At 53.4% G+C, this 23324-nt stretch overlaps 1 protein-coding gene across 1 annotated transcript; it reads left to right on the top strand.

Annotated features, from left to right (window-relative positions):
• The first annotated feature begins 423 nt into the window (after positions 1-423).
• MFGE8 (milk fat globule EGF and factor V/VIII domain containing) lies at positions 424-23265 on the top strand. The gene is made up of 10 exons (XM_032342053.1): positions 424-624; positions 11198-11338; positions 13911-14036; positions 14390-14521; positions 16246-16427; positions 16811-16966; positions 17634-17778; positions 21080-21264; positions 22192-22347; positions 22499-23265. The coding sequence occupies exons 1-10, from the start codon at positions 573-575 to the stop codon at positions 22634-22636; spliced, it is 1413 nt and encodes a 470-aa protein (XP_032197944.1). The 5' UTR covers positions 424-572; the 3' UTR covers positions 22637-23265.
• The last annotated feature ends 59 nt before the right edge of the window (positions 23266-23324 follow it).

The following is a 23324-nucleotide window of genomic DNA, read 5'->3' on the forward strand; positions in this document are numbered from 1 at the left end:
AACCTTTAACCAGCCAGCCCGGAATTTCCGGTCAGCACGAGGACATTTACTCATAGACCTTTTCCGAGGAGGACAACCTTGCCTGAAACAGTGCATTCCTCGCTAATAATTTCCCTTTCTCCCTGCCCCTTCTCTGCCTTTAAACATCTTTCCTTCTCTATAGCATGACAGAGCTGCTTGCTACTCGCTGGATGGGACACTGCCCAATTCACGAATCATTTCATAAAGCCCATTAGATCTTCAAAGTTACTCGGGTTAATTTTGTTTTTTAGCAACTTCCAGGGAAGAACTTGATGTTCTCCTGGAAACGGCCTCACTCCGGTCTCATTCGGGAGATGCGTTGTCCAGATGTCCAGCTGGCCCACGCAGAAAGGCTGTGAGCAGAGCCCTATAAAAATAGATTTTTCTAAAGCATTTCTTTCACATCCTTTTGACTCTGCAGACCAAAACCCAACCCAGATGTGGGCACGTTCCCCAGCAGATGAAGACGCCTGAGACCTCTCAGGGCTTGGGAGGCAACTGTTCCTTGTGTCACTGACCTCCTGGAAAGGAGGGAAGGAGACGAGCTTTATATGAAGAAAATAAATGTGCCGGAGCGGCAGTTTGGAGAAGATCACCAGGCAGGTAAGATATGAAGCTGGGGCTTGGATTCAGGTGCTGGGTCTAGATCTTTCTGTATGACCCCCGGCGTGTCTCAGAGGAGCAGACAATCCTGGCAAGGAGACACCTTGGGGCGCTGCTCCACTGTGAACAGATCTGGGCTGGTTCTGACTGTGGGAGCTTCAGGGGATCAGAGGAGGGGAAATTGGTCAGGGTTGGAGGGAGTCTCCAGAGAAATTCGTGAGGACAGCAGGCAATGGAAAGCCGAGCCGAAGTATGGAAAATCACATAAAGGAACCTCAGAATTCAGCCCACCCCTTTGGTTTCAGTGAGAAAACACTTTTACGTTTTTCAACTGAAAGCATATTTATTCGGCAGCGCTGGGCCCTAGCCCTTGGTCTCTGGCTTGGAAACAAAAGGGGGTTGTTTGGTCCCTGGGCCGGGATGTTTGCTCACAGATCATGATGTGTGTTCAGAGCATCTGGTTTGGGAAAGGGGGTGTGCACTTGGAGGATGTGAGTGTGGGGCCACCCCAGGCTCTGTTCGAGCCCATGTGAGGCCTGTGTTCACCAATGCTGGAGAGCAGAGGGGAGGGGCCTGGGCTAGCCCGGTGCGGGGTGGGGACGCCCCTCCCTGCCTCCTGTGCACTTGGAGGGTGCTGGGCAGTGTTGACAGGTCATCCCAAAGCAGCATCCTGGAGGTGGTGTAGACCTTCAAGGTCGCCTGTCCTCATGGTCCATCTCCTGCTCTGTCTTCCTGACACGTACCCTTTGCGTCAGTCCCTTCCAGCACAGGAAGCCCAGCGCCCACGAGGGGAGTCCGTCCCCCACTGTGCACCTAGCTGCCGTCCCTGGGGAGCACCTCTTTCTCTCTCTCTTTTTAACGATTTTATTTGAGAGAGTGACCAAGAGAGAGCATGAGCAGGCAGAGAGAGAGGGAGAAGCAGACTCCCTACTGAGCAGGGAGCTTGAGGTGGGGTTTGATCCCAGGACCCCGGGACCAGGACTCGAGCTGAAGGCAGACGCTTAACCAACTGAGCCATCCAGGTGTCCCCCTCTCTCTCTTTAAAACAATATTTTTGAGTATAGTTGACACCCAATGCTATATCAGTTTTAGGGGTACAGTCCACTTCTCGCTATGTTACGCTGTGCTCCCCACAAGTCCAGTCCCCATCTGTCCCCATCTGTCCCCATAATTACAGTATCACTGATCATATTCCCTATTCTGTCCCTGTGATTCCGGTGACTTGAGCCCTCCTTCTCTCGTATATAATCTGCCTGGCCACCAGCTCCCACACCCTGGATCTGGTTCTGCCTGAAGGGGAGAGTCAGGTAAAGAATGACCTGATCTTTCCACGAGTATTTTAGGGGTGCTTCCTTTCTTATTACTGCACATTGTGCCCAGGCCTGGAGACTACATTATTGTGCAGCTAAGAAAATGGAGGCTCGGAGAGATTGAAGAATGTCTAAGCCCATTCTTGCCGCTGTAACAAAACAGCAGAGACTGGGTAGCTTATGAGCCATGGAAGTTTCCTTGGCACGGTTCCTGAGGCCGGGAAGTCCAAGGTTAAGGCACCAGCAGATTTGGTGTCTAGCAAAGGCCTGCTTTCTGGTTCTTGGATGGTGCCTTCTCGCTGTGTCTGTAGTGTGCTGGAAGGGGCAAAGGAACAGATCAAGTTCTGAGCACTGGGCTGTCGCTGCTTCTAGTCCGCGTCTGCAGACAGCTAGGAAATAGGCACACGCGTTCTAACCTGTGTGTACGCACACAGACACACAGTTGCGTGTGTATATATACTCGTACCTGCAGTTTTTCCTACACCTGTCATCTGTATCTAAACAAAGTTAAGCAGGCAGGCATACTGACTGTTATGCCCCCAAAATGGGTCCGAGATTAAAGGAGCAAGACTGATATAAAGCGAAGGTCAAGCAAAGATTTATTTCGTGCCAAGCATCATGAATCAAACTGACTGGCCAGGGCCGCACCTCTTGCAGAGAGGGACGACCCTTCTCTGTTTCACGGGCTAGCTTTTAAGGGCCAAGACCCTGCGGTCGGGCCTGGCCACGCACAGGTGGCCAATTGAATTACAATTTACCCTAGTAGACTTTTTTTTTTTTTTTAAAGATTTTATTTATTTATTTGTCAGAGAGAGAGAGAGAGTGAGAGCGAGCACAGGCAGACAGAGTGGAAGGCAGAGGCAGAGGGAGAAGCAGGCTCCCTGCGGAGCAAGGAGCCCGATGTGGGACTCGATCCCAGAACACTGGGATCATGACCTGAGCCGAAGGCAGCTGCTTAACCAACTGAGCCACCCAGGCGTCCCATACCCTAGTAGACATTTGAACCAGCCTATCACCTAGGTCAGAATGGGTGCCCAAAAGGTGCCCAAAGGGCGGGGCCCATCCTCCTTGGTAGCTAGGGAGACAGTATGCAACCCCCCACTGACCGGATGTCTCCACCTGGCCCGATCCACCCTTGCATTTGAGCTTTGTTACCTGGAACTGGTTTCCAGGACTTGTTTTTAAGTAAGTCCCCCGGGGGAAGGGGAGCAGGGATAGTTTAAGGGTTAAACAACGTTATTGTCTCAACCTTGATGGAAGCCTCCGGCTAAATAGGTTCTTTCACTGACGTCTCAGACAAACCCAGGACTGTGTGCTTGGTTCCAGCCTCCCTCCCCGCTTGCCTCTAACTTCCCTCTCCGGCAGTGAGAATCCCGACGCCTCCCCTCCACCAGCCACCACCTTCTCGCAGCCCAGGATGCCAACACAAGCCATTCCAGCATTGTTAACCCATACTCCCATGAGGAACAGCTGGGGTTCGGCGGTTATATACAGTCCCTTTCGTCTTTAGCCTTACGGTTTCTGGCTGAAACACTGCTTCCTAAAGTTATGGAGGTCAGGTCCTCTCCACACCCCTCCCTGCTGCACCCCAGCCCCCCTACTGCTTACAGTGAAGTTTTTCATACATTTTGATTCTTTGGACGTAGTCTGGAATCTTCCAACATTCTGGATGATTTTTTTAAGAGATTTGATTTATTTATTTGACAGAGAGAGAGAGAGAGAGTGCACAAGCAGGGGGAGTGGCAGGCAGAGGGAGAGAGAGAGAGATAGAAGCCCAGCAGGGATTCCCAAAGTGGGATCCTGACTTGAGCCAAAAAGCAGATTCTTAACTGACTGTGTCCCCCAGGCAGCCACCCGGATGATTTTTTTTTTTTTTTTCCTGTGCATTTGTCAAAGCTCAGTCTCTGGGCTGTCAAGTTCTATGCATTTGGCAGTTACTTGGGATTCTGTCTGCAGCACTCCAGGATCCCGCAGGATAATCCCATCACCTGAAACCCCCCCAGGCCTCCCCTCTGCAGTTGCCCACTTCCCCTTCCCCCAGCCCATCAACCACTCATGTAGGTTTTTGCCCTTACAGTTTTGCTTTTCCCAGAATGTCTCATGAATATAATCACAGGACATGTAGCTGGGGTTTGGGTATGTGTGTGTGTGGTTGTTGGTTTTTTATGTGTGTGTGTGTGTTTTAAAGATTTTATTTATTATTTGACAGAGCACAAGGGGGAGCAGCAGGCAGAGGGGAAGCAGAAGCAGGGTCCACTGAGGGGGGAGCCCAATGCGGGGCTCGATCCCAGGACCCTGAGATCATGATCTGAGCCAAAGGTAGACGCTTAACCGACTGAGCCACCCAGGCACTCAACATGTAGCTGTTTTGATCTGTGTTCACTCACCTAACAAAATGCATTTAAGATTTATTCATGCCGTGTGAGTCAGTAGCTCTGTCCTTTTATCACCGAACAGTCCCTCATTGTATGGGGGTTCACAGTTCATCCGTTCACCTACCGAAATACAGCGTGGTTGCTTCTGGTTTTTGATGATGATGAGCAAAGCTGTGGTAAACATTGGTTTTCAGCAAACAGGTTTTTGTGTTGCCCTAAGTTTTAATTGGCTGAGGTAGATTACCTGGGAGTGCGATCGCTTCAGGGTCCTATGGCAAGTTTGTGTTTAACTTTATAAGAAACTGCCAACCTGTCTTCCAAAGTGGTCGCATCGCTGTGTGTTCCTCAGGAGCGATGAAGGAGCTTTCCCCGTGCTCTGCGTGGCCGCTAGCATTTGGCTGGGGCAGGGTTTCTGGATTGTAGCCGTTCCAGTAGGTAGGAAGTGGTATTTAATAGTTGTTTGCGTTTTCACTTCCTTAACAGAAAATTGCGTTGAGCGTGTCTTTGTAGGCTTACTTGCCATCCATAGGGTTTGGGGTTTTTTTGTGTGTGGTTTTTTTGTTTGTTTGTTTGTTTTGTTTTTTGTCTGTTTAGATCTTTCATCCATTTTAAAAATTGGGCTGGGTGTTTTCCTATTTTTGAGTTTTAAGATTTCTTTACTTATTCTGGATACATTTTTTTTTTTTTAATAAGTTGGCAATCCCAGGTGGCACCTCACATTTCTTTTTTTTTTCTTTTTTTAAGATTTTATTTATTTATTTGACAGAGAAAGAAAGATCACAAGTAGGCAGAGAGGCAGGCAGAGGGGAAGGGGGAGCAGAACTACCAAGCAGAGAGCCCGATGCAGGGCTCGATCCCAGGACCCTGAGATCATGACCTGAGCCAATCCCAGGACCCTGAGATCATGACCTGAGCCAAAGGCAGGGGCTTAACACGTTGAGCCACCCAGGCGCCCCACATCTTCCTTATTAGATAAATGACTTGCAAATATTTTCCTTCAGTTTGTGGCTTGTCTGTTAATTTTTCATACTGGTATCTTTCACAGAACAACTGGTCTTCTTGTGATAAAGCCCAGTTTATATCGATGTTTCTCTCATGGATCCTGCTTTGGGTATCGTATGTATGTAAAACTCGTCCCCAAACCAAAGATCATACAGATTTGCTTCTGTTCTCTTCCAGAAGTTTTAGAGTTTTGTGTTTTACAGTGAGGTCTCTGATTCGTTTGGGGTTAAATTTTGTACAAGTCGTGAGTTTTGGCTTTGACTTCGTTCTGCGGGGTGCGGACAGCCAGCGGCTTCTTGCATGGCTCCTTTGTCAAAATTCAGTGGGCTTTGCTGGTGTCGGTCAGTTTCTGAGCTCCGGTTCAGTCCCTTTCTCAGAGCTTTCGCCTCCTCAGATCCATAGGAGGCCGGTTTCTCGCCCTTCAGGGTCTCAGTGGGAATGTCACCTTTTCAGACAAGGCTTTGCTAGTCACCTGCCTAAACTGGCCTCCCTTCTCCCCTCGGTGTTTTGTCACACAGTCCTGTCCTGTCATCTGTGGAGCCCTTGCTAGCACCTGAAATAACTTCTCTTCCTCTTTTTTTTTTTTTTTTTTTTTAAGTTGAGGTATACTCGGGGCGCTTAGCTGACTCAGGCAGGAGAGTGTGTGACTCTTGATCTCAGGGTTGTTGGGTTTGTGCCCTACGTTGGGTGTACAGATTACTTAAATAAATAAACTTAAAAAAATATTTTATTCATTCATTTGACACAGAGAGATCACAAGTAGGTAGAGAGGCAGGCAGAGAGAGAAAGAGAGAGAGAGAGAAAGAGGCAGAAGCAGGCTCCCTGACAAGCAGAGAGCCCAATGTGGGGCTCAATCTCAGGACTCTGAGATCATGACCTGAGCCAAAAGCAGAGGCTTAACCCACTGAGCCACCCAGGAGCCCCTAAATAAATAAACTTAAAAACATTAATTGAGGTCTACTTGACATGTCATATCATATTATCTTCTTTTCTTACCTATGTAAGGCTTGGAATGGTGCTTGGCTCAGAGTTGGTAAAATAAAATAATAAAAATAAATTTATTTATTATTTTTTTATTTAGTAAACTCTACCCCCCCAACCTAAGGCTTAACCTCATGACCCCAATATCCAGAGTCACAGTCTCCAGTGACTGAGCCAGTCAGGTGCCCCCCCCCTCTCTCTTTTAAAATTGATTGATTTTTTTTTTTATCATGGTAAAAAAATGCAAATACAATTTGCCACCTAAATCATCGTAAATATACAGTTCAGCGGGGCTCATTATGTTTGTGCCCTGGCAGAGCAGCATCTCCAAAACTTTTCACCTTTCAGAACTGAAATGTGCCCCCCTTAAAGAGAAGCTCCCCTTATCCTGCTCTCGGCGCCTGGCAACCAGCATTCCACTTTTTCTTTCTAATAGGACTAGATTTTTTTTCCCCAAGATTTTAAGTATTTGTCCATCCAGCGTGGGGCTCGAACTTGCAACCCCAAGATCAAGAGTCACATGCTCTTTGGACAGAGCCAGCCAGGTGCCCCTCCATGAATTTGACTACTTTGGGGACCTCATATAAGCGGCATCATGGGATTACCTGTCTGTGATCTGTTCTCTTTCGAGTGTTGTTTCTGTGCAGACCCATGTCTGCGTGAGGCACTTTTTACCGAGGTGTGCTGTGGGTGAGTACGGACGGGAGCTGTGGACAGGCCTTCTGCTCCGCCAAGGCACCTCCTTTCACCTGCAAACTTACTCGTCCTTTTCACCTGTTAACGCTGTATCTTAGCAGGTCTGTTTAGCTCTTCACCCCTGGGCGTTTTGGACGGTTAGTCAGTTTTTCAGAACCACCAACAGTGGTACCGCGTGCATCTTTGTACATTGGCTTTTTATTTGGGTAATTTCATTCCAGTGAATTTGTCCAAAGTAGAATACAAGGTCCAGTTCTGTAGGTCTCGCTACAGTCGGACTGTGATCCAGACGCGGAATCAACTGGTAGTTCTACCAATTAGGTATACATGTTTATTTCCCTCCCCCCAGCCCCATCGGCTTTGAGTTTTGTCGATGTAATGGAACTTCTGTTACGTTTCTCTGATTGTGTAGGGGTAGGACTAAGTGAAAAGTAAAAGCGTACCTGGTTTCCTATCATATACATGAACAAAATCTAAAGCTCTTAAGTGGATTCCCTGTTTCAGGTGATCCTGGGATGACACTTGTTAGAAAATCCAACCAAATCTTCCAACACTGGGATGCTGTAATGCTGGGTAAGAAAAGTATTCAGACAGGGGCGCCTGGGTGGCTCAGTGGGTTAAGCTGCTGCCTTCAGTCAGGTCATGATCTCAGGGTCCTGGGATCGAGTCCCACATCGGGCTCTCTGCTCAGCAGGGAGCCTGCTTCCCTCTCTCTCTCTGCCTGCCTTTCCATCTACTTGTGATTTCTCTCTGTCAAATAAATAAATAAAATCTTTAAAAAAAAAAAAAAAGAAAAGTATTCAGACAGAGGAGCTACTAACCCACTGAACTCTACAAGGGTCAGATCATACAAGAAAATCCCCTCCTTCTCTATCCTACCTTCACCTGTTAAAATCCCTCCCCTCCTTGTCCCTTGTGGTCCCAAGGCCTAGGTCTTTTGTCTTTGCTCTCAGTGAGTTTAGCTAATGGTTCTTTTATTAGTTTCACACTGGCCTCATCTGGAGAGCTTTAAAAAAATACTCATTCCTACGCTCTACAAGGATTAAGATTTATTTGCTTTGGAGTGCATCCTGGTCACCTGTATTTTTACCAAAATCTTCCCAAGTGACACTCATGTGCAGCGAGGGTTTCCAATCAATGCTCACGACAGTCAGTGCTCACTAAATGCTTATTGAGTGATTTACTGATTTGAGACAGGTTTCTGAAGAGTCATATTCCCTTTCTATCGAGATATAATTCACACAACAGAAAATCCATCCTTTTGGAATGTGAAGTTCGGTGGTTTTAAACATGCTTATAAAGTTAGGGAACCATCATCACTATTAAATTTCAGGACATCTTGGGGCACCCAGGTGGCTCAGTGGGTTAAAGCCTCTGCCTTCAGCTCAGGTCATGATCCCAGAGTCCTGGGATCGAGCCCCACATCAGGCTCTCTGCTCAGCAGGGAGCCTGCTTCCTCCTCTCTCTGCCTGCCTCTCTGCCTGCTTATAATCTCTGTCAAATAAATAAATAAAATCTTAAAAAAAAAAATTTCAGGATGCCTTCATCGCCTCCCAGAAGAAGTCCCACACCCATGAACCATGACTTCTCATTCTGCCCTCACCCCAGCCCCTGGCAGCCACTCATCAACTTACTGTCATAATAGACTTGTCTATTCTGGACATTTCATATACACGGAATCATGGCCTTGTGTATCTGGCTTCTTTCACTTAGCATCGTGTTTTCAAGGTTTAGTCATTCTGCAGCGAGTATTAAATCTTCATTTATTTTTACGGCTGAATAATCGTCCACTGGATGGATAGACTACTTGGCTTACCCACCCATCAACTAGTGGACATTTGGGAGGTTTCCGCTTGCCGGCTGTTAAAGCTGTTATGATCATTCACGTGTAAGCTTTTGTATGAACATATGCTTTTAATTTTCTTGGGTGTATACTTAGGAGTAGAACTGCTGGGTCATAGGATAGCTCTGCTTAATCTTTTGAGGAGCTACCAAATTGGTTTTCAGTGTCTGCACCATTTCACAACCCCATCAGTAATGTGTGAAGGTTCCGCTTTCTCGACATCCTCACTAACATTGTTATGATGTTTTCTTGAATATCGTCATCCTAGTGGGTGTGTGAAGCTATATTTCATGTGGTTTTGATTTTTATTTCCATTTTCCTGATGACTAATAACGTTAAGCGTCTTTTCATGCGCTTATTGGCTGTTTATATATCTTCTCTGGGGAAAAATCTATCCAGATTCTTTGCCCATTTTAAAATTGGGGTATCCTTTGTTAGGAGTTAATATTCTGATAATTTGGATAGGAGACCCTTATCAGTCATGTGATCTGCAAATATTGCCTCTCATTTTGTGGGTTGTCTTCTTGCCTTTTTTAAAAGATTTTATTTATTCATTTATTTATTTGACATGGAGAGAGAGAGATCACAAGCAGGCAGAGAGGCAGGGGGAAGCAGGCTCCCTGCTGAGCAGAGAGCCCGATGCGGGGCTCGATCCCAGGACTCCAGGATCACGACCTGAGTTGAAGGCAGAGGCTTTAACCCACTGAGCCACCCAGGCACCCTGCTTCCTGCCTTTTTGATAGTGTCCTTGGAAGTAGAAAAATTTTAAGTTTTGATACAGTTCAACTAATCTACTCTTTCCTTTGGTTGTTTTGCATTTGGCGCTCTTATATTTAGGTCTTTGATCTATTTTGAGTTAATTTTTATGTAAAGTGTGATCTGTAGTCCAACTTTATTCTTCTGTGGTTATCCCGTTGTTCTGGCATAATTTGTTGGAAACACTGCTCTTTCCCCACTGAATTGTCTTGCACTTTTGTTGAAAATCAACTGACCGCAGATGTATCGATCTACTTTTGGATTCTTAATTCTATTCCATTGATCCTTATGTCTATACTTATGCCAGGACCACATGGTCTTGCTTAATGCGGCTCTGTAGTATGTCTCGGAATTGGAAAATATAAGTCTTCCAACTTTTTTTCTTTCCTGCAAGATTGCTTTGGAGATTCTGGGTTCCATCCATTTCCATATTAATTCTAGGGTCAGCTCGTTAACTTCTGAAAAAGGACAGCTGAAATTTTGATAGGGATTGTGTTGAATTTATATCAGTTTGGGGATTATTGCCATCTTAACAAGGTAAGTCTTCCAATCCGGGAACAAGGATGACTTTCCATTTATTTAGGTCTTTAATTTCTTTCAGTGGTGTCTTGTAGTGTTCAGTGTACAGGTCTTGCACTTTAGTTAAATTTATTCCCAATTATTTTATTCTTACTGATGCTATTATCTATTATAAGTGAAATTATTCTCTTTTTTGCTTTAAAGATTTGAGAGAGAGAGATAGGATCTAAAAAAGAGTCATTTAGATAAAAGTCAGGGTGACCGGCAAGTCTCTTCCAGTCCTGGCCCCCTGGTTTCCTTCGGCTTAGGCCACCACCGTGCTCATTTCCTGGAAGACTTGTCTGTAGCTGCTCTTCCGCCTGGGGGCATAGGTGAAGGGCCGCTCCGGAGACCACGTGTGGGCTAATCCTAAAATATTTTCTATCTGATCCTTTATAGAAGAAGTTTGCTGATTCCCTTTTTAGTCTTTTATCCTTTCCAAGGATGTTGCTATGATATGCTAGGACATCTTTATATACATGCCATTTTACATAGTGAGTTCAGATGGAAAGAATGCTGTGAGTGCAATGGCTAGGGCTTACGGTCGTGGTCTGGGTCGCTTTGGTGGCTATTACCAAGCAGCTCTCCGGAGAAGCCGAACCAATTTAGACTCCCTCCGACAATGCATGCTTGGGCCCGCTCCCCTCAGCCTCGCACGAACAGTGCGCTAATCATTCGACACTTGCCAATCTGATTAAGTGAAACCTGGCGCTCACTGTACTTTTAATTTGCATTTTTCTCATTAGGGATAAGGGCAAAGCATCTTAAGTCTAAAATTAAAAAAAAAAAAAAAACCCACGAAACACCAAACAGCTCTTCCGGAGCCCTTCGCGGTACAGAGGATTCACGACGCGGGCGGGGCCTGGTTCCCCGCTCCCCGCGGGGCACCGGCGTGGCCGCGCCGGGAGGCGGGAGGCGGGGGCGCGGACCCCTCGGTGCCCCCCCTTCCCTGGTTGGCCGCGGAGCCCCGCCCCGGGTCCGCCTCCCGAGGGCCTGGGTGGAGCGGGCGGGCGGGGGGGCGGCGCCGCGCTGCCTGATTTATTCCCGTCCAGGAGCTGCAATGAGAGCCCCGCAGTGTGCACCGCTGAGGCGCCTACTCCTGCGCCGGTGTCGCCACGGCATGCCGCGCCCCCGCCTGCTGGCCGCGCTCTGCGGTGCGCTCCTCTGCGCCTCGGGACTCTTCGCCGCCTCGGGTGAGTCGATCGCGCCGCCCTCCGGCCCTCGCCCCTCCTTTCCGCGCGGCTCGGAAGTTCGCCGCGGCGCCCTCCCTCCACCACCCCTGTTTACAAACTTGGGCAAAGAGCCGGGCCCGTGCGGAGGGGCTGCTGCTCCGGCTGCGCCCCGGCCGGACGCGGGGATGCGCTCGGCCTCTCCTGCGCTCTTCGCGCTCGGGCGTTCTGGGCAGTGATAGAGGCTTGAGAGTGGGGCGGGGACTGGGGACACCGGGTGACAGCCCGACGGCCCCCAGGGATGGGGCTTACACATAACAAAGGAATCTGCTGTGTCGGACCTCTCTTTTCCCATCTGTAAAATGAGGCCATAGAACTGCGCCCCACTCTGGCGCGTCTTCCACCTGAAGTTTCTAGGGCTCTTGTCTTGCTGAGTCTTGTCCAGCCAACTTTCCCCGGCTGCTCCCTCGCTAGCCGGCGGCTCGTGTGTTCATTGGAGTTTTGCATCTCCGCTCGTGGGTGTCTGGTGGGTGGAGTGCGGGCGGGGAAGGCCGAGGGAGGAGGGACGGGTCTTCGGGTGGGGCCCGGGAGGGGGGCCCAAGCACCAGGGGAGGGACTTGGAGAGGGCTGCCTCCCGGGCTGGTGGTGGCTTCCGACTCCCTCCCGCGGCCTTGGCTTGCTGCTGTATCTTCCTCTCTCCTCCTCCCCCGCCGAGGAGGCCTCCGGCGCACAGCTGGGCCTTGGGCGGGCTGGTCCTGGGGATGCCCCCATTTCACCGTGGGGCCCCGCACAGCTGGTCGCCTCCAGGGCTTTGAAGAGGTGCCCATGATCGGCGCGCTTCGGGCACCCCCTTCCTCATTTTCTCAAAGAAATCGGGGGCGGGGGGGTGGCTGGTAGAGATGCGGTCAAAGCGGAACCCTGGCGCTCCTTCCTGCCTTCCTACCACAGTCCGACCCCCACGCCTGGAGCCAGAACTTCCCGGGCCCTCCAAGCTCAGCCACACTTGGGTACTTGGAGCTGGTGGCTGTCCAGCGACCCTGAGACATAGCTGGGTCTTTGAAGTCCCTTTCTGCACCTTTCTGTCCCCACCACCCGAGCCCTGGCTAAATGTTCCTGGGGAAGTCACCCACAAGGCAGGACTCTGAAACCTCCAAGGTGGTTTGGTGGGGGGTGATGGGGCTTTTCCCGGAAAGGGGAAGTACCATGGGTGCGGTGGGCAGGTGAGTCCACCTAAGACCTGGGCTGTGGGGGGCAGGGGCCACCTTTCACTTTCCTTTTTTACCCAGTGGACCGCTTTGCTCCGGAACAGCATGGGGGTCGGGGTGCGGTTGGTTGGGGAGAAGAGGAGTTGAATTTGGTTGGGACAGGAGCCCAGGACTCTGGCCATTCCCAAGGCTCTGTCTGTAGCAGTGCCCTGGCCTGCCAGGTCAGGGGAGAGGATTAACCTGCTATTTAAAGCCAATGACTAATAGCTCATTGGGAGCCGCCTTAAGCTCCCAGGAGCAGCCGAGGTGGCAGTCTGAGGGCTCCAGTACTCATTAACGGTGTTCCTGTTCCTCTGTTCCCTTCTCAGGAGCTGGGCCCCGCTCTCTGGAGCTTTGAGATTTCAGGAGCCCCACCCCCCACCTGGAATGGCAGGATTCTAGGGGGAGGAAAAGAGATTTCTCATGTCTTCCCCTACGTGGCAGGGTAGGCCCTGCTGGGATGCGAGGGTCCGCCAGGAGAGCCCCCACCCGCCTGGCCGGCCTGGTGGGCGGCAGAGATAGCTCCCATCTGTCCCCCAGGCCCTGGGGCTAGAAGCCCTGTGGTCTTCTCCAGCCCTCCTCCTCCCTCTGCCGGGTTTCTCCAATCCGCCTTCCCCCTCACCTTTTCACCTGAATTCCTCTCTCATCAGGCCACTCACCCCAGCCACTCCTGTCACATTTCCACCCCAGAGCCAGAGAGAGCTTGGTGTGGCCCCAGGACACCTCCCTGGCCCAGGGGAGCCTATCCACAGCTCTGCAGATGGCCTTTTCTCCATATTCACCTTCCCAGAATGGGAAAGGGCGTCCTCACTCCCACCTCCCTCTTGGGACGTCCCCCCCCCCCACTTTTTTTTTCCTTTTCCCTCTGTGGACGACGGTGGGCTGCTGAAGGAAGGTTAAGGGCTCCCAGTCTCTTGGACGGGAAGTCTGAGCTGGTCATTCCTAAGGTCCCTGCAGGTCTGGCCCCTACCTACCCTTTCTGCTCTGTCATCCTTCTCCACAGCGTACCGTACCGTGGTCCTGTACTCCTCTCCTTCTTTAGAACATTCTTTCCGCCCTGTTGGGCACACTCCACTCCACCTCTTAGACCCAGCTCCCCTGCCCCTCTGCGACACTTCCAACCTTGACAGAGCCCACCTCCAGTGGCTCTTCATGCAGGCTTCTGTCTGGAGCTGGTGATGCCTCTTCACCACCCAGTGACTGTCCCCCTCTTTCCAGTGGCTTCTTGAGGCCTGGACCACACCTGGTTTCCCTGTTTCAGCGACCCAGCATGTGCATGGTAGGGCCCCCCCGCCCCCAGTATTTACAAGGAATGACTTGCTATTCTTGAGTCGGAGCTGGTGACTTTGCAGGTGACTTCTGTGACTCTAGCCAGTGCCTCAATGGTGGGACCTGCATATTGGGCCAGGACAACACCCCCTTCTATTGCCTCTGCCCCGAAGGCTTCACGGGCCTGATCTGCAATGAGACGGAGAAAGGTACCTGCGCCCCCCACCCCGCTTCGCCCCCAGCTCCCAGCTGCCGGGCCCTGCTTTGTCCCCTAGTGGGTGGAGGTCCCCAGCCCCTCTCCTGTGCTCAGCCAGCATTTCCCTGAGAACTCCCCGTGCCACTTGGAAAGCTGGGTGCTTCCCGCCCTGGGACTGATTTGCCTACACCTGACCCTTCTTGGCGCCAGGCTGGCCCAGCTTCCCATCAGGCAGAGGAGAGAGGGAGGGAATGGCAGGGGGAGGCGGGCAGGGGGCTGAGTCTGTGCAGCGGGTCCTTTTGGGGCATCTGCATCTCTGGCTCCTTCCTGATCCCCTGCCTGCCTTACCCGCCTCTCCACCCCTAGGTCCTTGTTTTCCAAACCCCTGCCGCAATGAAGCCGAGTGCCGGGTGGTTGACGACTCGCACAGAGGGGACGTCTTCACTGAGTATGTCTGCATGTGTCATCATGGCTATACGGGTGTCCACTGTGAGACCAGTGAGTATCTGGGGGAGGCTGCTCTGATTGGGGAGGCCCGGAGCAGCCCTGGCCACATGCTGGCCTCGTTCCCTGCCTTAAGGTTTCCTCTGGTAGATCAAGGGGAAGATAGAGCCTTAGTTCGCGCTTCTGTTGTCCTGGACTAATTTCTGCTTGGCCTTTTGTCCTCAGGCTGCAGGCCAGGCCTGATATCACTGTAGTGGACGGAAGGGTGGTGGTGGCCCCAGAGGTCCCAGGAGTTCTGCTGCCTGGGTCACCACGAACCAGTGGTGACACCCACAGTGTTAGGATTAAGTCCTGAGAGTTTTCTCCCAAGAGGGGGAAACAAATACATTCTTAATCCCAGGGACAGGAGGTCAGCAAGTAAGGCTGGGGGCCTTGCCTTGGAGGCTGATGGTTCCTGGCCCAAGTTTGACCGCGGCCTCATCACAGAGCTCAGGGAGGAGGGAGAGGCCTGGGCAGGCTGGGCCGTCCCCTAACGGTCAGGCGGTCAGAGGCCCGGCGTGTGCAGAGGGGCTGACCGGCCCGGCCTGCCCGGTTATCCACTCAGCCACAGAATGGCCCTGGGTGTGTGCCCAGCCTCCAGTGCTGGCGGTGGCTGTCCACGCTGTCCTCCCTTCTGGCTCAGCTGGAGTCCCTCCCCCCCAAGCTGGGACTTGTCCTTGCCTGCTGCAGGCGGGCGGGCGGGCGGCTGAGTCTGCATCTTCGGGGGGTCTGGGTTCTTCCGGCCAGTGGGTCTGCCGCCGAGCACCTTGCCGGGGGCAGGCGGTTCCCCTTCCCACCGATGTGGGGCTGCTCTCTGAGGCTGATCTGAGAAGCGGGGGTTGTGGGCCAGCTGGGTGGGTGCTGGGGCCTGGGGGAGAGCACCTCCAAGGAGGTGGCAGGGAGGGGCCTGTCCCTTGGGCTCGGGGCTGAGGCCAGTGTCTTTTGACACTGGGTGGAGGACTGTGTGCATGTCTGTGTGTGTGTGCGTGTCTGTGGTTGGGGGGGGTCCCTAAGGCAGACAGCCCTGGGTGGGGCCAGGTGTGCCCACTAATTACTGTGCGGGGAGCCAAGGTTACTCTGGGTGTGCTGGAGTTGGCATTACCCACCCAACCTCCAGCTCTGTGGCCTGGGGTCTGCCACGGGTTCGATGCAGAAGGCAGGAGGCAGCACAAAGGTGGAGGAGCCCCCTCCAGAGGGAGGGGAGAAGCAGACCCTCGTAGAGCAGGGAATCTGACTGGCATGGGCTCAATCCCAGGACTGTGAGCTCATGACCTGAGCTAAAGGCAAATGCTTAACTGACTGAGCCCCTGAGGTGCCCCAGGATTTGCCTCTTCCTTCATGTCTAGTACAAGTACTGTTCACTGCCAACTGGGGTGTCCCTTTTCCCAAAGCTGTTCTGGGGACGGCATGGGTGGGGCTGGACACGTTGGACCTCCTGGTGGGCTGGGGACACTGAAGAAGAGCGGGTCCCACTGGAAATCCCTCCCACCAGTCTGGTCCCTGGCTGCCCGTCCCAGTGATGGCACAGGTGCCGCGGGCAGCCCTGGGTCCCAACTCCCCTTGTCTCTCTCTCCCCACCTCTTCCTTACCATGCACCTCTTCTTGGACCCTGAGAGTCCTTTCCTGATCTCTGCCCTGGGTCTCAGCAGAGGCCACACCGTGATTTTCCGGTCGTCTGGGACCCATGTGCTTGGGTGGCCACCTGACTGCCACCTCCCCCTCCCCCCTCCCCCCTGCAGTCTGCACCATGCCGCTGGGCATGGAGACGGGCGCCATTGCCGACTCGCAGATCTCTGCCTCCTCTGTGCACTTGGGCTTCATGGGTTTACAGCGCTGGGCCCCAGAGCTGGCCCGTCTGCACCGCACGGGCATCGTCAATGCCTGGACAGCCAGCAACTATGACAAGAACCCCTGGATCCAGGTATGGAAAGAATGGCTCGGGGGTGGGGGAAGGGGGGCGGCGGAGGGATGGGAGAGAGTCTGCTTGCATTTGAGGGGTCACAACCGAGGTCCAGGTAACAAGGTTGTGGGTTCCCACAGGTGAAGGGTCTGTCAGTGCAGAGCAGTATTGCGGGGGACTGGAGTGGGGGGGCGGATGGGGAGCAGACCCCAGGCTGCAGAGGGGCTGTTTGCCCTGGATGCAGCCTTTGGGGTCCTTGTCCTTCTCTGTGTGCGTTCTTGAGCATTGGGCCCAAGGCTCTGAGAGGCCCCCATGGGAAAGCCCCTCCTTGTTTCTGGGCAGGGGGAGTGGAGAAGATAAAGAACCCAGGAGATAAGGGTACTGTCTTCCCTCCCGGGATCCAGGTGAACCTGATGCGGAAGATGCGGGTGATGGGCGTTGTGACACAGGGTGCCAGCCGCGCAGGCAGTGCTGAGTACCTGAAGACCTTCAAGGTGGCCTACAGCAACAATGGACACAAGTTCCAATTTATCCAGGGTGCGGAGGGGACAGGAGACAAGGTGAGGGCTCTAAAGAAGGACTGTGGTCCTCATCCTCTGGGGCCCTAGAGCTATTTGAGGGCCCTAGTGGAGGGAGGGTATGCTGGACCATTAGCTATGTGGTGGGTCATCAGTTACCTCTTGGTTCCCAGAAATCGGGAAACCTACATTATGCCCATGTTCTATAGTTACAGGTGATAGCTCTTACTTTATAGATGAGGATAATGGACTCAGAAAGGTTCAGTGACCTGTTGAGGGTGGCTGTGGTGGTGGAGGTGGGAGGCATTCTGAGCCTTCAGGGCTACCATGTACAGCTGTGCAGGTTGTACACTGCTTAAGGATGTCATTTCTAAGTGAGCACCATTCACAGTGTAGACATCATGGGTTTGTGTACTTCTGCCTATGGGGAAATTAGTATAATAAAGTGTCTCGGGAGAGGAGTGGCTTTTCCTAATTTGCAGAGGCACCCTATAGGTGATAGGTAGGCAAGTGTGCAAGATAGGAGTTCATGCCCATCCCCCATGACGACCAAGAAAGATGTGAAGAGGGGTGGCCAGAGGAAGAACTGACCCCCTGCTGGCTCTGCTAAACCCCATCTCTGCCTCCCAGGCCTGACGAGGGAGGTGAGGTGACCCCAGGAAGGTAGACTGCCCACGCTGACCCATGCTCCAATCTGTTTTCCTCCTAGATATTTGTGGGCAACATGGACAACAGTGGCCTGAAAGTCAACCTGTTTGACTTCCCTCTGGAGGTGCAGTATGTGAGGCTGGTCCCCATCATCTGTCACCGGGGCTGCACCCTCCGCTTTGAGCTCCTTGGCTGTGAGGTGAATGGTGAGTATGGGGGAGCTGGAGCGTTGCTACGAAATGGGCTTCCCTGCCCACTTCCTTTTCAGCCAGGCGGAGCTGGGTAGGACAGCAGCACGGCCAGGGGACCTGGGTTCCCACAGCAGATGCACACCAGAGGGACCACCGGCCCTCGGGGCACTTGCTTCCGTGTTTGCGGTCTGCCAACCCTTGGCATTTGGGGTTGTGGCAGAAAAAAAAAGACAATCCCTCCAGTTGTCAAAGTATTTTTTGTTATTCTGATTGGTTCCTTGAGCTTCTAGAACATGTAGTGTGAGTTCTGTTTTACAGACATCAGCTTCCTGAGGTCAGGGAGTTTGTTTTCTTCATGGCTGTAGTCCCAGTGCCTGGAACGGTGTCTGGATTATAGATGATCAATCAACATTTAATGAATGAGTGAATGAATACAGAGGCCCCGATAAATTTTTTGTCAAGTGCACACAAGCTGGTTGGTATTAAAACTTGGTCTAGATCCCTGGGCTTTGGACACCCACCCATTTAGTGCTCCCCCAGCCCCTCCCTCCCCCACCCGGCTTCCCCCCCATAACTCATCATTCAAGAGAAACATGGGGACTTCGAGAGTCCTAGGCCTGGAGCTGGTGCTTTCTGCTGCTCTTTACAGAGAGTCCCATGTGGAGGAATGTGGGGAGACACCAGAAAGAGATCTGTATCTGATCCCAGGAAAAGTCAGCAGGGACCCTCAGGCTGCAGGGGCTAGGCTGGGCAACTTTGTCTCAGCCCTGGGCTCTCCCGCGCTGGGTTATTTCCCTCTCTTTGCGGTGACAGCGCCACCTGCTGGCCCCTGGCGGAACTTCAGGGTTCGTTAGGCGGAGCTGCCGAAAACCCACCCTTTTAAAGTATGAATTTAAGTCATTGCATTCCTTTCCCCAGGGTCATTGCTTTTTTGAGCCTTATTGTTTAAGTGGGGGGTTATAGACTACCTTTTGCTAAAGGGAAATTTAGGCTGTTGATACAGGACAGGTGTGGGGGCTCTGCAGCTTTTGGCTGTATTAAAGTTGCCTGCATGGTTCATGGTCCTGTCCCAGCTGGCTCCCTCCTAGGCCAAGAGAGGGCAAGCTCGGCAAGCTGTGGAAGCTGTCCTGCCTGTATTCCTCGAGATATGGATCTTCTCCTTTCCCTAGTTGGCATTCTAGAGGGCTGGTGAGAGTGTTGTTGTATGTGTGTATGGACACGTGTGTGTGCATGTGTGCACGTGTGGCACTGAGATCTGGGCACGAGGACGACCCTGTTGGGATGGCTTTTGAGTGGAGGCTTGGATGACAGAGGAAGCCACAATGAAGAACTTGGAAAGAGCATTCCAGGCAGATGAGGAGCTGGCAAGTGCAAAGGCCCTGGGGTATGTTGAAGGATCGAAGGCAGGCCAGTGGGGCTAGAGCCTAGACAGCGAGGGGCAGCTTGCTGGGCAGTGAGGCTGGAGAGGTGGACGGAGCCTAGCGAGCTGGGCTGAATGAATCATTTTAAGGATTCAGATCTTTGTCCTCAGAACAAGGGGCAGCCATGTGGACGTGGGGGAGTGCTAACAGGAAATGATTGGAATGTGTCTAGAAGGAATCCTTTAGGCTGTGTGGGGAGAATGGGGGCAGAGGCCCATCATGGGGGAGGGGAGTGGGAAAGTAAGGTGGCTTGGATCAGGGTGGTAGATTTGAGCGGGGTTGGGTTACAGCCCTCAACTCAGCGTGAGCTCCAGGGACCCAGCAGTATGAGCATCACCTGGGAGCTTGTAGAAACGCGGGCTCCAGCCTCATCCGAGACCCACGGAGAAAGAATCCTCATGTTTTCCCTTTTTAAAATTTACTTGACAGAGAGACCACAAGTAGGCAGAGAGACAGGCAGAGAGAGATGGAAGCAGGCTCCCCGCTGAGCAGAGAGAGCCCGATGCGGGGCTTGATCTCAGGACCCTGACTGAAACATGACCTGAGCCAAAGGCAGAGGCCCAACCCACTGAGCCACCCAGGTGCCCCCAGAATCTTGATTTTAATAATATCCTTGGTTGATCTAAGAGAAACACCCCTCTGTGGGGTCCTTCCCAGGGTCACATAGCGAGGGATGGAGGGGAGAGTCCTGGCCTTTGGCGCAGTGCCCCTCCCCATGGCATTTTCCCTGGAAGGCTGATTTTGCCAGCCTGTCTGGGAACCACCTGCCTCCCGGCCCAGGAGCCTCTCTCTCTGGGAGGAGCGTGGGGATGACCTGGCGTGCCACCATCACAAGGAGGCATCCAGCAGACAAGGGCACAGCTGGAGGCAGAGGATTTTAGTGGCGAGAGTGCAAGTATCTGGGGGAGCAGAGTGAGGATTCTGCCGGGCGTGACACATACCCATCATGGTCTTGGGAGCTTGGTCTCCTGCCGCCCCTCCCTAACTGTCCCAGCCACCTGCCGGTGGGTGTGGCTATGCAGAAAAGCCCGGCACATTGCTGAGCAGGGCATGCCTGCGCGAAGCCTGGACTAGCTTCCAGGGCCCGAGTGGCAGCACCGGGAGGAATCGGTGTTGAGCGTGAAAGCCCCCTGGGCGACTCGGAGGGGCTGCTGGGCAAGGAGATGGGATCCACGCTGAGCCCAGGGATCCTGACTGCTCTCATTTCCACCTGCTGGAGTGCAGCCGTGTGGTCCCCTTCATCCCTGGGTTACCAGCAGGCAGGCCTTCATGGCTCTGGGAGGGGGTGTGGATGGTGGCGATGATGTCACAGCCTGGTGTGGGGAGCAGGAGTGTGTCTGTGTGTCTGTGTGTACATGTGAGAGAGAGACAGACTTAGGCACAATGCTTACCATCTCAGCCTGTTTCTGTACCTATAGAATGGGGTTACTGATACGGCTTTCAGGTTCCTGATGGTGATCGAAATCACACAAGTGAGCACTGGATCAATGGGTTACTTGTTGCTGATGTCCTTGACCAAGATCACAGGCCTCAGCCTTGATACAGATAGCAGCTGGACCATAGGAGTAAGAGAGAAGTCCCATAGTGGCCTAAGTTCCGCCCAAATAAGGTGGTCAGGGCAGGCTTCTTGGAGGAGGTGTCTAATGAGTCAGGCCTTGAAGGCGTGGCGGAGGTGGTGGCAGAGCCTGCCCTTGTGCAGAGGGGACAGGCGGTGGGGGATCTAGGAAGGGCACATCAAGGTGGGGGTGGGAACTGAGGGCAGCTGGCCCAGGTGAGGGGTGGGTGGGGTGGGCAGAGAGGAAGCACAACCGTTGACCCCCCAGTCCGCCTTGTGCTATTGCTTCTGGGAGGCTGCCGTGAGTCGTGATCTTGGTGACAAACCCCTTTGCTGGCAGGATGCGCGGAGCCCCTGGGCATGAAGGACAACAGCATCCCCGACAGACAGATCACGGCTTCCAGCATCTACAGGACCTGGGGCCTGAATGCCTTCAGCTGGTACCCCTTCTACGCACGGCTGGACAAGCAGGGCAAGTTCAATGCCTGGACCGCTCAGACCAATGATGCCTCCGAGTGGCTGCAGGTGTGTTGGGCTGCAGGGCTGCAGGGCACGGGTTGGGATTGGATCCACGGGGTGACTGATCTTTGACCTCGCCCAGCCCAGGCTTCTGCTCCCCAAGAGGGAGTGTCTGAAAAGCCTTATTTTTAATTCAGCGTTGTTATTTCCCTCCTCCTTTGTGCCGCACCTTCTCCGGATTCGGCAATGGAGAAAGGGTGGGGGTGGGGGTGGGGTGTGTGTGTGTGTCTGTGTGTGTGTGTGTCTGTGTGTGTGTGTGTCTGTGTGTGTGTGTGTCTGTGTGTGTGTGTGTGTGTAGCACGGTCGAGCCATCTCCACTCGCGGTCACAAGGTGACCAGGCTGAGCCCGTGGACAGTAGGGCAGGACAGAGGTGGGACACCTGACCCGGGCAGGTGCCCCACAGGACTTCCTGCCTGACACTCGGTGTCTGAGAATACCCCATGGGACAGCCCTTGGATTTCATGAAATTGGGAACCAGGAGAGTTCAGGGACTGGGAGCAGGACCTGTGTCTCTCGGTCCCCAGTTGCCCTTAGCCTGTAGAGCTGGGATCTGTGAGCAGCTATCTGCGTTTGGACTCCTTCGAGATTCGTGCCAGGCCGCAGACAGCCATGCGGGACCCCCCGGGAACCGCGCCAGTGTCTCTCCTGTCCTTGTTCTCTTTGGGCCGGGGGAGGGGTGGGGACTGGCTGCGGGTTGGCCAAGGTCCGGGCTCTAAACTCTAGCTTTGCTGCAGTGAGATGTCTAACAGAGTGTGGCAAAGTAGGTGACAGGCTTTATGTCCCTCGTATAAATGAGAAGGTCGTGCCAAATACAGTAGCTTCGTCCAAACTGGAAGCCCTGCCCACCCTGCCTCCCCGGCCTGTCTGCCTTTTGCTACCTTCTTGGAGAGAATGGTCGACACAAACACAACGTGGTTGATTTTTCCCTGTAGATTGACCTGGGCTCCGAGAGGCAAGTGGCCGGCATCATTACCCAGGGGGCCCGAGACTTCGGCCACATCCAGTATGTGGCAGCCTACAAGGTGGCCTACAGTAACGACAGCATGAACTGGGTCGAGTACAAGGACCCGGGGTCTGTCGACAGCAAGGTCAGTGTCTGGCCAGCCCGTGTCCTGCCATCCCTCCGGGGGTGCCCTTGGAGTCTGGCCAGGAGCTGGGCGGGGCGGGGCGGGGCGGGGCGGGGTGGGGCAGGGTGGGGTGGGCCCTGGGGCCCTCCTGACGACCCCCCTCTGCCTCCAGATCTTCCCTGGCAACTTGGACAATAATTCCCACAAGAAGAACATGTTCGAGATGCCCTTCCTGGCTCGCTTTGTGCGCATCCTGCCCGTCGCCTGGCACAACCGTATCACCATGCGTGTGGAGCTGCTGGGCTGTTAGTGCTCGGCCTGGCCGGAGTGACCACAAGGGCCTTGGGGCAGCCGCCCCGTACCTGGTCCTCCTGGCCTTCGGGTGGCCTGCTGCCTCCTCCACCCCACCTCCTGATTGTCCGCGACCTGGGGTGGGGGTGGGGTTCAGCCACCCCTCCCTCCCAACCCCCCCACCCCCCCTTCTCCCTGCCCCTGCTGCTGTCCAGTTCTCTTAGGCCCTGTGGGAGTGAAGTAGGGATGGAGCGGGAAGGGCAGAGTAGGGAGTGGGGGCTGCATCTCCCCGGATCCCTGGTTCTAGTCTCTTGTGTTTTCCCGACACTCGCTCCCGCCCCCCAAGTGCCCACTGCCCCCGGAGGAAGACCCTGAGGCACCAGGCTAGAGAGAACGGTCTCCTGTCCCTCAGCACGAGGCTGCCACTCCTGCCGCTGCCACCAAGCCCTCTGACACATGCCCCTTATCTCCCTGGAGACCTCTTGACCCTTGGCCTAAAAAGAGACAGAAGGGGATGGGGTGGGTGGGCTTCCAGAGAGATAGGGGTGGAGGTGGGTGGCCTGGGGAGGGGGGAGGTACCCTCTGTGCTGGTTATTTACCCCAGAGTACACAGGCAGCTTCAAAAATATATTTATGTCACCCCCGGAACTCTTGCTGTGGTTCATCATTGTTCCGATCGGCATGGGCTTTGGGCTGGTGCTCGCACC

The sequence above is a fragment of the Mustela erminea genome, chromosome 5, assembly GCF_009829155.1.
Source record: "Mustela erminea isolate mMusErm1 chromosome 5, mMusErm1.Pri, whole genome shotgun sequence".
In the NCBI taxonomy this organism is placed as follows: Eukaryota; Metazoa; Chordata; class Mammalia; order Carnivora; family Mustelidae; genus Mustela; species Mustela erminea.